The 15,492-nt window shown below is 40.9% G+C and overlaps 1 protein-coding gene across 2 annotated transcripts in view; it reads left to right on the forward strand.

Annotated features, from left to right (window-relative positions):
- The window catches only part of SPOP (speckle type BTB/POZ protein), a 53,322-nt gene that overhangs the window by 25,583 nt on the left and 12,247 nt on the right, over window positions 1–15,492 (forward strand). For both annotated transcript variants that reach the window (XM_060780837.2, XM_060780838.2), the window contains exons 2-3: window positions 12,921–13,068; window positions 14,500–14,621. In XM_060780837.2, the coding sequence (XP_060636820.1) occupies window positions 12,991–13,068; window positions 14,500–14,621 (200 nt within the window). In that variant the 5' untranslated portion in view covers window positions 12,921–12,990. The remainder of the gene's footprint in view (window positions 1–12,920; window positions 13,069–14,499; window positions 14,622–15,492) is intronic.

Genomic DNA, 15,492 nt, shown 5'->3' on the forward strand with positions numbered 1-15,492 from the left:
GATTTTAATACATCAAAATGGAAAACAAATAAAATGGACACAGTGCCGAGGAAAACAAGACTTTTGCACACTTTGCCCTTATCATTTCCAGGTGGAGTCAGTTCCATTGCCAACAAAACCAAAAGTGTTGTGAAATCACTTCCAGTTTTGTTAAATGTTGCTGTTGGAAAATTTTTGGTAGAACAAAATGGCTGTATTTTATGGTGGTTTAACCATTTTATGACTAGTATTTTGGTTAAAACATCGTCTGGATTTTTAAAAAGTGGAGGACCTAGATTTGTGTGTCAGGGATCACTAAAAGGAGCTTGAGAGCTGCACATTCCTCACCCTCAAATTACAGGATCTTAATTAGGGAAGGCACAATGTCATGCCTAAGCTCTAGAAAACCAGTGTTGTCTGAACCTGTATAGCTATTTCTTTTATACCAGCGGCTCAGTATTAAAACTTCTGCTGCTCTTACAGTAAGATAGCTGCATAAATATAACATATAATGGTCTGCTTTATGCCACCCATATAAGAACACAGTGTTATCTTGTTTGATCAGACCATTTTGCTTCAACCTATGGTTGCTAAACGCTTTTAGAAAATCACAGGCTGGGTCTGGTGATGAAAGCCATGATTTTCAGCATCTGGCAGTCAGATGCATATTGTTTTTGAACATCAAAGTCCCCTTTAGCATCCATGCCTAATAGCTGTTAATAGCTCTCTGTATCTGTGAGTACAGTAGGAGAAAGAGATGACATGGTAGATAAATTCACTTCCTATCCCAGCCTTTTTTAACATGGCACATTCCAGATGTGTTAAACTGCAGTGCCCATACTGTTCTCTGCCTGGAAATGATCAGACTGCAGTTCAACACATCTGATGATCACCTGGTTAGGCATGCTCTGATGCTTCTCCCTCAGCAGGGCACAAAAAAGAGGGAGCAGAGTGCATTTTGTGGTTATCTGTATTTTTTACTGCCCCCTTCCTGTTCTCTGCTGTTCTCTCCCATTGTTTCCGGTGATAAGGATATAATGATACAACATCAAGGCTGTCATAGCCACACACACACACACACACCCCTTCACCTTCTGGATCTGAAGTTGTGTCTAGATCATCTTTCTTCATGTGATGTTGGTGTTCCGAGAATGGAAGAGCAATAGCAATTGATTTTCTATTCTTTGAAAGCAAGTTCTGATGGAAGGCCTACTCTTGTGGGAGACCAAAATGATCTTCCAGGTCCTATAGGATGGCACCTCCATATAACTAAAAAATCCATCCTAGCTGATGGCCAGTCATGCATTCTCTGGCACATTTCTCTCCTTGATATTTGAACCATCTATTTTTAAACTAATAATACCCCAGTGTACTTTAGAAGGGGGACTCTCTATCATCTTGATCATTTTAGTTGCTCTTTCTGGATCTTCACCAGTTTCATCGTTCTATCTATCTATCGCTCTATCTATCTACATAATAAAAGTGATGAAAATGTGTATGTGTGTATATGTGGTGGAGGTGTCCACGTACACAGACAGCCTCTGGCCTCCATAAACAGCTATAACCTACAGTGGCAATAAGCCATGAAAAGGACCCCCTCCAAGGACATTTCAGGTTACAGCTGGCGCTATGTACATGTCTCTCAACCTCTGCCAATGTCCTGCCCAAGCACCATACTGCCCACCACCCAATGAATGCTTTCATTCAGGGATAATTCCATCCTAGATGTTCAGTGTTCCCTCCAGAATGAACATCACAGAGTTCCTTTCTGTCTCTCCAATGGTGTGGAATTTGCATGACCCCACCCACTGCCTTTCCCTTAACCTTTTCATACCCTTTCCTATGGCACATAGCAGATGATACTTGATCAGCGACTGAAAAAGAGGCTAGGGGGGAATTGACCTTGATTTATAGGAGTTGTAGTTCACTTAAATCCAGAGAGCACTGTGAACCCAACCAGCAATGGATCTGTACCACACTTGCCACAGATGATAGGATTTGGAGTACCTTCACTCACTTCCTGAGACCACTGCGGCCCCCATGGATGATGTACCTGGACCAAACTTGCCACACAAACACCCCACCCCACCCCATTCTAGTGCAGTTTGGGAAAGGATGGACCATGGATGATGGGATTTGCAGTACCTCCATCCACATCCAGAGACTACTGCGACCCGTGCGACTGATGGAGTTGGACCAAACTTGCCACACAGATTCTCCATGACGTACTTTATATCCTGGTGAGTTTTGGGAGAGGATGGACCAGGGATGATGGGAAGTGCAGTACCTTCACTCACTTCCAGAAACCACTGCAATCTGAATGAATGATGCACCTGGACCAAATTTGGCACACAGACTCCCTGTGAAGTACTTTATGTCCTGGTGAGGATGGGGGAGTATGGACCACAGACGATATGATTTGCAGTACCTTCACCCACTGCCACAGACCACTGCGACCTCCATGAATGACAGGCCTGGACCAAACTTTGGACGCAAACCCCCCATCACCAACAGACCATAATGTTTGGGGAACGGACCCCCCATGGGAGTTGTAGTTCGCTCTGCACCCAGAGCACTCTGAACCCCACCAATTATGGATCTCGACCAAACATGGCACATACTGAAGAGGTTTGTGGGGGGACCAAGCCATCTACTTGGGAGCTGTAGTTCACCGTGCATCCAGAGCACTCTCAACCCCGCCAATAACAGATGTGAACCAAACATGGCACACGGAACTCTGGTGACCAACAGAACATACTGGAGGGGTTTGAGACACTGACCCCTCCCCCCCATGTGGAAGTTGTAGTTCGCCTGCACCCAGAGTACAGAGCCCACCAATGACAGATCTGGACCAAACAGAGTTTGTGGGAGAACTAATCCATCCACGTGGGAGTTATGGTTCACCCTACACCCAGAGAGTATTCTGAGGCCCCACAATTGCACACGTGACACACAGAAACCTGATGGCCAACAGAACGTACTGGAGGGGGAGGGGGATGACCCACCCACATGGGAGTTGTAGTTCACCCTGCATCCAGTGTACTCTAAACCCCATCAATAATGGATCTGGACGAAACTTGGCACAGAGACCCAGCGTGCCCAATTGTGAATGCAGGCAGAGTTTGGGGTGATTTCCCTGGGGATCTGGGAGTTATAGTTCACTGAGGTCCAGTGATACTGTGACCCTCGCCAACAATGGGCTGCAACCAAACTTGGCACACAGGTCCAACATGGCCCACTGTGCATACAGGCAGTATTTGGGGGGTGGTTGACCCACGATTCTGGGAAACTGTAATTCACCCACATAGTTATGTTTTTAGTAATGGGAGCATTTATAAAAAAACAAAATCAAAGACTGGCTTTTTCTAATAAATAACGTTACTGTTAAACTAAATGATGTTACCCAACACTCCAAAAATGCCTTTCTCAAATATCCCGCACATTGCCAGGTACCCAAGCTAGTTCAAAATAATAATCAGGGTTATTTTTATGATCCAGCTACCTTTGTGTGCACGGATGGCTGTGATCACACATTTTCTGTTCATCTAATCTTTTCTACAGCTCTTCATGTTTAATAGTTTTACTACTTTGCTTGATTTCCTGCATCTCTTCTTATAGTATTTAAATAACTTATTTCTAGTTTTTATCATTTCAGTTTAGCAATTGTTCCATCAAATAATTTCTTGGCTTGTCTTAATGTCAGTTCCCATTTGATTTGACAGGCTGCATACTCTAATTCTTCATGTGGGCAATAATTCAAATTATGTGACTTTTACTTTATCTGGCTACTTTCCTATTTAACCACACTGACATCTTTTTTTAATTTTTTGCTTTTCCCTTTCTGTGATTAGCATTGTGGTAAATAACTTCCAAGCTTTCTGCCGTGATCTGATCCTCTTAATTATATCTTTCAGTTTCCTTTTACCTTATCAGCTTGCTGTTGGCTTCTTGACTTTGTGCCAAGGCACAGTTGTTTCTGTGTAGAAATGCTGTTTCTTTCATGATCTGAAATTACATTTACCCAACTTGTTGAAGAGTACACGGAGTCACTTGATATTATTAAACAGAACCATCTCTGTGATTTATCACCATTTAGTGTTTTGATCAGTCAAGCAATACTATATCCTGAGTATTATGTACTCTGCATGATCAAATTGCCTCCAAGGCAGCCTATATCTGTAATGAAATATAACAAAACAAGGACGTGCATTCTTTTTTTTTTCTAGCTTATATTGATCAGCCATATAGGATTTTTTGCAGTCGAGATATAGAAATCTTTTTATGCCTTATTTGAAAAATAGTATCTCTTTCTGAAAGACTGTTACAAGCTCAGAGAAGGCCTTTCTTTGGACACCACTGTGTCAAAGTTTTTTGGTGGCTGTTCCAAAACCGTGGAATTTCTTGCACAAGAGATGTGGGTACTTGACATTCTTTCACCACAAAGTAAACCTTGACATTTAAACAAACCCTTTTATAATTAGCAGGTTATGGCTGAAAGGGGCAGTATAACCATTTTATAGTTATGTTTTTTTCAATGCTTTTAGATTTTAAGTTGGAGTGTTTTAATAGGATCACCTAGAGTGGAATCCTGTATGGAATTTAGACTAGACTCCCATATGTGTAAGCTTCATTGTTATGTAGAAACACAAGAAATCACAGCATGATTGTTCTAGTTGCTACTTACTGGAAAGCAGCTGCTGTGATCAACAGAGGTCTGCTCCCTTGTTGCTCAAGAAGCAGCTGACTGCTGTTTCCATGCCCTTCCTTAGAAATTGCTGGTGTGACAAACATAATCATGATTTCTTTCACACTGTATATTGTGCTGAAGATTGCTCACACAAGGGAAGTTGTGATGGAAATGTCCAGTGCCTTCTGATTGATAGGAGAACAGACCCCTGCTAACCACAGTGGCTGCTGCTGCCTAGTTAGTGATTGGAGTTCTTTCATGGTCCTTATGTGGTCCCTAAACTAAGGCCTACATAAGGTTTGTGAACACTTAACTGTCACAAGTGCATGTTTAAAGGTTATTGTTTTATAAATGCTAAAGAGTATTCTGGACATTGTTCATTGTTTTTACTAGTTTAGCAACAGGTCTTTAATTATAGTTTGTTTAAAGTTGTGTTGTAAGCCAACCTAGATCCAATGTTAGAACAAAGGCTGAATATAAATTATTTAAATAAGCAGATATACAAACAAACAAATGCCAACATATTATTCTAAGGTCCTGTATGTTATAGCAGCATGTTCTTTGGAAGCCAGATAGACTTGATTTCGCTTTTTCTTGCCCTGCCATATTTTGTCACCTTCAGGCTGCATTGCAGTAGATGACCATGTATTTAAGAAAGGGAAATGAACCAGCAGGGAAGAATTCAGAGGAGACCATCTGTGCCAATGCTAGGGCTATGATCTGTGTTCAGTGCTGGAACTATTAACAGGAGACCAGCTGTCAATTTGCAAAGAAAGCAAAACAAAACAAACACGGACAAAGCCAGCATACAAATAGGGAATTATTCTGTTGGCCAAGAGAGTTATCAACACGTATAGTGGAGCATCAGTTTGGGTAGGGAAATTTCCAGGTGCCTAGATTTCTAACAGCCAGATGTTCATTCTAACACTTTTACTTGACTTTTGGAACCTGTGTCTTGTCTGCTAATGAGGCACAATGGTCTGTTGGCAAATGATTAAGTCACACCTTTTTATTTTCTTCCTCACATTGTGGGACTGGTTCCTTCCATATAAGTAAACATCCTGCTCTTTATGTCAGCTTGCTATTATGCTCCTCGTATGTGGAGCTTTCTTCATATAATGTGTTGTCCTTGCAGCTGAGCAGAACTGCTGGATCAGACCAAACAGCTGCCTGGTCAATGCTCTGCTTCCTTCATTTGGCATCAAGTTGCCTCTGGAAAACCCACAAAAGAATAATATGAGCAAAGCAGTGCCCCACTTTTTGTGTTCTCCAAGAATTGGCACTGGCACTGAAAATAGCAATGTGACCTATAGCCACTGATAGTCTCCTTGGATTTTTCTAATTCCCTTTTATAGTCATCCAGCTGGTATTGAAAGACGTACAGCTGTTATACTGGAGATAATATATGTCTGATCCCATCTTAAAGATATTCAAATTAGCTACAGTCAGTACTGGAAGAAATGAAGGATTGTGATGTTGACTGTAGGAGTCAAGTCATCAAGAAATGATAGCTATTAGGATAGGGAGAAGGAGGCAAGGAGCTAATGCCAAGTCTTGGAAGACATGCTTTGTGTAAGCTGCCCACTCCTTAAGATTTCCCTGGAGATGTGTCCCAGTCCTTTCACCGCTGTCGTAAAACTGGAACCATTGAAAGGGATTTTGAGTCTTGTATCAACAATTGCTATGTTCCCTTTTCAATTTTGCCTCATTCAACATTAAAATGCATCACAAAATTTTCCATACATTTCTTTATTTCTTTTCATGTTGTTTTAAATGTGGGTTATTCAGATCTGACTTTTCTTTAAAGTGTTTTAGAATTATGCCATGTGCAGCACTAAAATTGAATACCTCTGAGCTTGTGCAGAGTTCCTTTTCCTCTCCACTGACTGAAAGCTTCCACAGACCTTGTGTCAAAGGAATATGTAAAAGGCTGGAATGCTGCTGCTTGCTAAGAGTCCTACACAGCAGGAATCAAATTAATGGCTCATTCCAAGTAGTAATTTGATGCCCTGGCATGGCAATGTGTGAAATCATCTTTTCAGAGGGAGAAGAAGCGTGGCGGGTAATCTCTCTGTGCCAGGCTAATCTCAATATCTGCTGTGTTTCTGAAAGCTTTGTTGCCTTTTGAAAAATCTATTTAATTTTCTCTTGACGATTCAGAACTCTGTTGATAATACTCTTATCAGCTTGCTTTAAGCCAGACGTGTATGGTATGTGCAGATTTGTCTGTTTATGATGGAATTTTTAACACCTTCTGTTGGTTACATTTAACTTGTCTTTGCACATCGCGGGTGGGGGGATACCACCCCTTCCTCACATTTTTAGTGAGGCTATTTTTATGCAGGTAATGTAGGTAAGCAATTGACAAGATTCATTTTTATGCAAACGTTTTCCTCTTATATCTTTAAATCCATCATATACAAATAAAATTCATCTGGAGCTTCCCTGATAGGTTCATCCCCCATTCATTCCATCAGCCCCCCACCCCTTCTTTGTTGCTAGATTGTTGGTGACTGAGAAGGTTTGAGCAAAACGGGTAGGTTAAAGAGAAAGCCAAACTGGAGCAGGGGGGCAAGGGTTTTGTAGCTGAAGCTGTCTATAATGCAGGAGTTGAGTTAGTGGATAAAAAACAATGAATTCTGACCTGGGAGTCTTGACTGTAAGACCCATTCCAATTATGAGGCTCCATCTGTGGCCTTGAATAAAGACCCAATCTCCGTTTTCTGTCTGTAAGATAGAGATGACTGTAATTTATTTCAGCAGTTGTTATAAAATGAGCATAACAAACCCTACTATGCTATGTGTAAACAGAAAAATGTTCTTTAAAACGAGTAATTGTGCAAATTGGAGAGTATGAGAACTCCACATTTAGTGATACGAGGAACTAAGGGTTTTTTTTTTCTTTTTACAGTGTCCCATCTCTAGAGATAGACAACTTGTTTTGCATGAGGATGTACTACTATTGAGGTTTTAGGGACACCTGGACCTAGTGTTATCTTTAGATACTCCAGTAGCATCTGCATTCAGGAGCACCTTTTGCTAGTTTTGCTAGTAGTGGTCCTGTTTAAAGAAACAATTTTTGGCTTCTGTTGTCCATTTGCTTGATACATCTGGGCTAATTTACTACAATGCAGTCTGTATGGGGTATCAGTCAAGACAGTTTGGAAAGTGCCTTTGGTTCAAAACGTGGCTGCCAAAGAGTGGGAGTGAAGACACATCACTTAAATTGATTTCATGGGTTATCAGTTTGTTTATGGGCTAAGGTTAAAGTGTTTGTATTGACTTTGAAACCCCAATCTGGTCCAAAATCATATAGATTCCTATGATTGACAATCTTTAGGTATTCTCACAGCCTAGACATTCTTTTTAAACTTACATTACTTTTAAATGTATTATTTTGAGTAATTTAATTCTCTTATGTTAAAACGGTATTTATATGCTTTGACTATAATTGCTTTGAAAAATTGGTTGTGAAACATGATAATGGTGATGAACTTTCATAGATGGCTGCTCACCCTCATATCTTTCCTGTATATATATTATTTAGGGATGTTCTAATATTTATGTAGCACTTTTCTCAGCCATAATAGTTTTCATAACAGCTCACATAATGAAATTAGACTTATTGGAAAATGATGTTGACCTCAAACTAAGATAAAGAGCAGATGGCATGGCGAACTTTATTAATAGTAGTTCTTTGTCAGGTACGTGGTTGATGGTATAGAAATGCTAAGGAAAATATGTGTTGGTCATCCCTTCTTGCAGACCACCACTCGTTACAGACATTATATCCCAGCGATGGGTGACCTGTGATGCTTCAGATGTTTTGGGACTCCAGCTTTCATCGACCTTGTCCACACTGGCCCACTAACATCTGCAGAACCACAGGTTTCACATCTTTGCCCTAGCTACTGCCTTGAGGGAGTGGATGTTCAGATTCCGAGCCTTTAACGTATTACCTGTTTCTAAAGCAGCGGTTCCCAACCTGTGGTCCATGGACCACCAGTGGTCAGCAAGAACTAAAATATGGTCTGAAGCCTCACTACACCGTTGCAACGAGAGCGTCTGGTCTCGCAAAACCCTCTTATACTGCCAAGGCTTATTAAATATGGTTTTCTGTGGGCGAGCAGAAGGACTACTGGATGGCATATGTTCTGTATCGGAAACTAAAAATGATGTGGTCTATCCAATGCAATTTTCTGAACCAGGACCCCAAATAACCAAGCTAAATCTCAAGTTGACAAAAAACTGATTTGTAACTTTTTTGACACTAACGTTGGAGAGAGGTTCCTGGTCATAATGGTCCCTGGTCAAAAAAAGGTTGGTAACCACTGTTCTAAAGTAAAAGTGACATTGACAAAAACAGACCTATCCATCTCTGAAGTTGATTTTTATCCATGTGGAGTATGATCACAAGAGTTATTGGGGTTGTGGCCGTTGTTCCATCTCTACTTCTGCTGCATTAGCCTCAAAAATACCCTTCAACATAATTTAGGCAATTTGAAAACCATGATCTCAAAGATGTGGAGGAAGCTTCATGAACAGGGATTTAAAATTGAATCTCCTACATCCTTGTCCAGAGCTACAGTAGGAGTGTAGCCTCATTATATGACTATTAGGAGCAAGGTGGCAATAGAAAAAATGTCAGGATCAGAAGACCCATACTATGTGACACCTGCTGTTAGTGGAGAGATGACACTTGCCAACAGATATATTGGCTCAGTCTTCCAGTCTACTGCAAAGTGGAATAAATAGATTTGAAAACTTGCCCAGTTGGTGTACATAAAAGATAAAACTGCTCAACAAGGATATTGCTGCCTTCCTCAGACTGAAGCTTTTTCAGCGGTAACATTGATCCTATTGTCATCCTTTTTTGATGCTGAGAGGTATAAGGGGATGCAAATGTCATATTCTGTGTGATGCTTGTATATTTCTTATTTAAGAAGATTGTGTCAGTTTCCCCACTTACAATGGATAAAGAATGTGTTCATATCTTGAGAGCCATGCATGGTAGGAAGTATCTGAAAATTGTATTGGAAAAGGTAATGGAAGCCTGAAATGCATGTGTCAGTTTTGATGAGAAGAGGCCTGATGGGTTTGAGGTTGTGTTCCAAAAGTGCTGCTTCTGTTCTCAATCTCCTCTCCTCCCCAATTCCAGCTTTATGGAAACATCTGTTTATCCTTAGCTCCTCTCTCACACTTCTGCTGTTAGTGGCAGTTTTGTTGTGTGTTGTTGTTGTTTTAAAAAAACTTCAGATTCCGAAGAGCGGTTTGATGCATACATTTTGCCAGCTGCTGGCACTCAAGTGTGTTAGGGAGTCACTGGGGATGGCAAGCTAACGTGCCACTCCCCTAGGACCCTGCCTGGTAGCTGTGTGTATCTTTGGATTTGGCAGGCAATATCTAGTTATGCCAGTATGGTAAGGTGATGATGTCTGCTGTGTTCTTTGCGTGCATGTGTGTTTTGTGATGGAAGGAGATAAGACTTGTGGAAAACAGATCCAAATTTCCTTTTAATCCAAGCTGACTGTGCACAAGTGGTAGGTGGGTTGTTCTGACTGCAGCTTTGAGAAGCGGATCTATAAGATATAAAAAATCAGATTTGCTCCTTGCAACTGTTTGGGGAAAGTGCCAGTTATCTCTAGAAATGCAACAGACTTGGCCACGGTGGTCCACGCTCTCGTTACATCCCAAATAAATTACTCTACATGGGGTAGCCTTTGAAGACTGCTTGGAAGCTCCAACTAGTCCAACAGATGGCAGCCAGGTTGCTCACCAGAGTGGCATACAGAGAGCATACAACCCCTCTGCTACACCAGCTCCACTGGTTGCCAATCTGCTACCGAGCACAATTCAGAGTGCTGGCTTTAGCCTATAAAGCCCTGAACGGCCCAGCTTATCTGTCTGAATGTATGTTCTGCTGGGAACCATTACGAAGTCTAAGATTGATGGGAGAGGCCCTGCTCTTGGTCCCACAATCCTCGCAAGCGCGACTGGTAGAGACAAGAGACAGGGCCTTCTCAGTGGTAACCCCTCACCTGTGGAACTCTCTACTCAGTGACATTAGATTGGCCCTCTCCTTTAGAATGAAACTCAAAACCTGGTTACGGGACCAAGCGTTCGAACAGTAGAGGCAGCAGTTCAGAATGAGACTCAATTTGTGTGAATGACAGTGGACTGACCTGGACTATAATTTCAAACCTGCGTGATTTAAACAATGTGTTAGTAATTTTAAAGCATTAAGGAATTGTTTTAATTGTCCAAATGCATCTCCCCTTATGAACCATCGTGGAGATTAAGATCCTCCGGGGAGGCCCTGCTTTCCGTCCCGCCATTGTCACAGGCATGATTGGTGGGGACGAGAGACAGGGCCTTCTCGCTGAGTGCTCCCCAGCTACGGAACTCCCTTCCTGGTGAGATCAGGTCAGCCTCCTCCCTCCTGTCCTTTAGAAGGATGGTAAAAACTTGGCTGTGGGACCAAGCTTTCAGGACAGGGCAATAAAGCAGCAATAGGAAAGATGACCAGGCTGATTAGATTTGACGCGGATGACTAGGATGGTTTTAATATTTTGATAAATGTTTTTTTGTGTTTATGTATTGTATGTGAATTTGTGTCCCGGCATTGAATGTTTGCTGTGTATATGCTGTGCTCCGCCGTGAGTCCCCTTCGGGGTGAGAAGGGCAGAATATAAATGTTTTAAATAAATACATAATAAATACATTGCTTTTATTGTTTATTAGTGTTGTTGGCATTGAATGATGCCTGTTGTGAAGCTGTCCTGAGCCCCCCTCCAGGGGTGAGAAGGACGAGATGCAAATATGCGAAATAAATAAATAAATAGACTATATTGCCCACCCTTCCGGTGCAGCTTGCTTTCCACAAAGAACCATGTCGCTCCTGTGCAGGGTTTTGCTAGGAAAGGGAGTGAAGGATTGTGTGCAATGCGAGCAAACCTCTGCTACTCACAAAGTGAATGTTGCTAACACTTGAACTGAATTTCCATCTCAGTACAATGTGGCAGCCTTTTAGTTATCCTTTCTCCCTTCAATCAGTTGTGTGTGGTGAAATTCAGACTTTAAGCTCCTTGGGGTTGATTCCTTTTTCCTTTTCCTTAGTTCATTCTGTAGAATGCAATGTATGGAGCTCTTCTGAAAAAAATATACTCTTTCAATTTGTTGTGCTACAAAATATGCAGTATCATAGGTAAGAGGGACTGGAGCAAGGAAAGCCTTATGTTTCAGCTGAGTCACATTGCCCAAAGCAAGCTGGAGTGTTAGCTAAGGATTTTTTGGTCACACAGTGGAGTCATCCTAGGATTGCATCTCACCTGTCCAGGCTACAATGCATCCATCCCCCATTAAGGGAAATGTGCTGGGCTGCCAATGGTGGTTTGTACTCATGTTCTGATACTGAAGCTGCAGTTACGGTTCATTAGGCCCTACTTCTGCTTGTGATGCAACTGCTAAATTTCATTCCGTATTTAATAAAAATGGGACTAGAGTGCATAGTAAAGCAGCTGCCATGTGTGTACAAAATGGAGACAGACTTTATATCTACTTCCAACAATCCCTCAAGATGCGTTGGATTGCAATGCTGATAACCCCACAGACAGCTGTAAAGGTTATAGTTCAACCCATCTTAAGGTATAGGAAGATGTTGTGGTTTAACTTTCAGTCAGTTGCTTTGTTGACACTAACTGGGGTGTGTACTATCTACTTCGTGTTTCTGCTGTTGAACACTCTTTGGCAGTGACAGCTGCATTTACGTTGCACGAGTTGATGATGGTTTGTAAACAGCTACAGGATTCCCTTGGATTCAGATCCCATCTCAGCAATGACTTGTGACTTTTGTTATATCTCCAACTCCAAGCTTAGTTCCCCACTGTAAAGAGGGAGTTCTAATTACTAAGTTGAATGGTAAGGGCTGTAGTGAATTTATTCTCCTCGTTGTTTAAATATTGTAAAGAAATAAGCATCAGAAGGTGCATAGTCTATTGCAGAGTTTAGAAAATCTTAAATGCATAGCAATTGAATTTATGAACCATCAACCAAATCCTGTTAATATTTCATTGAGGCTGTTACTCTCACAAAACATACATCATACAAAATGGGCACAGAAGATCAAACAGGTGTGTTTTTTATAAAAAAAATATCTGTAAAATGGCATTTTAAGACTTGCTATTTTTTTTTTGAAATGTAACAGAATTGCTGCATTTTTTAAAAATGTGCTCCTTACCCTTTTTTCCCCAACCAGGCTAAAGATTGCACAACTAGATTTTTTAAACTAACCTGTGGAATCCTGTCTGAAATCTTCCAAACTGGCAATGTCAAGGGTACCGAGTCCTCCTCCTCCGGCAGAGATGTCAAGTGGACCTGTTGCAGAGAGCTGGTGTTACACTCAAGTAAGTCTGTGATTTAGATCTTTTTCTTGACACTCCCTTAACAGTGAACAAAACATACCTTGATAGTAGTTTTAATGCTGGGAACATTCAGTGTGGCCATTTGAGCTGCTTTGACCTCAAGCAAAATATTTTGCGGCCTGTCAGGCTAGGATGCTGAGGTCTTCTTTTCAGGCTAGGATGCTGAGGTCTTCTCAAACCACTGGTGAGTATAAAATCCTAGACTTAGGGATACACATACTATCCTGGTAGGATTTCATACAGTCCAAAGTTTTACAAAGCATGAAATGTAAAATTGTTTTAAATAAAATTGGGTTAATTTTATTGTTATGCATTTTTATTTTCTGTATTTTGTTGTATTTGTATATTGTTGCACTATTGTGTGCTTTCTGTGAGCTGCCCCGAGTCCCGCTGGAGAAATGGTGGTAGGATACAAATAAAGTATTATCATTATTATTATTATTATTATTATTATTATTATTATTTGTAGCTCTTATTCTTTATATTATGTTTTCCCTGATCAAAACCAGCCTTGGAATGGGTAATATAGGAGCCCAATCCATTCATATGGAACTACATGCTTGATCCTGTAAAAGACAAGCATTTTCAAGTCTTTATGTGTTGGAAAAGAAGGAAAAAGCTTTAACACTATTCTTGCATTCGGTTCATGGAACCCATACTGCTGCTTTTTAGCTGGATAATGCCCCAGCTAAAAATGCAATAATCTCATTCCCTCTGGTTAATCCATCGAATAAGGTAATTATAGTAGTTCCTCTAGAGCACATTTGAACTGAGGTTCTTGCGTGCCTTCAAAAGAAGACAGCTTTATGTTTTGTTGGGGAGCCTGCAACACTGCCACTCTCCATGCACATAATGGGTTATGAGGATCGTTTAGCATTGTAAACAGGAAAGGTGCTCTTACCCTGTTTTAAAAACAGAGGTCAAAGTAATAAATGGGGAAAAAACAATGTAATGGAGCCACGAGGATACATTTTCCCATTGCAAGAATCCAGCAGTTTAATCCTGAGAATGTCAGCATTGATTTAAAAAAGAAAGTTGAGACCCCATGAATGTAAATAGGATTCTCAGGTCTCCCTTGAGGTGAATCAGTATAGGCCATAGGTTCTCTTCCTTTACTTCGGTTAAGAACATAAGACTCACAGGCTAAAGCTTTCTATTCACTTATATGTGTGAAGGACAAGCAAGATGCCGAAACTCTTGGATGTCTCACCACTTTTCAAAAGGATGGAGGAATTTTTAAGATGGCATAACTGTTAACCATTTCTTAATATGAATGAAAGACATCCCCCACTTGGACAAGAATGTTTCTTTGATGAGTAGCATCAATGGGATTCTTTGTGTTTCAGTCTTTCAGTAATTTTATTCTTCATACATCCATTTCTGGGTCTCCCCTCCTCCCTTTTTCTTTTACAGATTAAAGTGGTCAAATTTTCCTACATGTGGACCATCAACAATTTCAGCTTTTGCCGGGAGGAAATGGGTGAGGTCATCAAAAGTTCAACGTTTTCTTCAGGAGCTAATGATAAATTGAAATGGTAAGGACCATTGCCCAAGAAATTCTTGCCCAGAATGCAAGTGGAAATGGCATGAACATTATCTTGACTGCATATGGTTCTTTAAATCTTGGTTAAGATATACACTCACTAAAAATCTTAGACAACGTGCTAATCCTAAGTTTCAATACTTACTTCAGTAAAATGGCAAAATAGTGACTGGATAGATACTGGGTAGATAGGATTGTTTTCAGTTTGGGCATGGAATTGTTGGGGAATCTGAGCTCGGTTGGGGTGATTCCACCATAAATATAGCAGAGTACCAGAAGTAAACTTCATAACCAGCAGAAACTTATATGTGACGAGCTGGGATAAGCTTATATATCTTAGGATGGCACAAGATTGCAGAGCCAGAACTTTAAGTTCAAAAATATTTATTGAAGTAAAAGAAATACATTCTTGATAGAAAAGGTCTTGGAGCTAACTAGCTTACTAAATCCCATCTCCTAAAGAGGTAAAATGGTAAAACGTCCATGCAGCTACATTTTGTCTAGAGAGAGGCAAAATGTGCATCCTCATAGGTAGAAGGGAAAGAGACTGGAAAGAATGGCAAATGGCCACATGGCCAGCCCAAATACCTTTAAAAATGAAGTTCCCTCGCAGAATTTCATTCCTCCATCACCAAAGGGGAGGAGACAGTGGCAAGGAGGAAGAGTAAAGACCAAGCCCCCTTTTTTAGAACCATGCATAGGAATGTGGGAGGAGGTGAGGAATCCCTCAGCCTAATCCTGTTTCTAGTCTAGTTATTCATTGAGGTCTGGAAACTTGATGTCACAAGAGACTCATGCAGTCCAACAGTACTTTTTTACATGTGGTCAGTTATTTTTAGTTTTTACTCAGTTGGATCCCTAGG

Source organism: Anolis sagrei, chromosome 6, assembly GCF_037176765.1.
Source record: "Anolis sagrei isolate rAnoSag1 chromosome 6, rAnoSag1.mat, whole genome shotgun sequence".
NCBI classification, from domain to species: Eukaryota; Metazoa; Chordata; class Lepidosauria; order Squamata; family Dactyloidae; genus Anolis; species Anolis sagrei.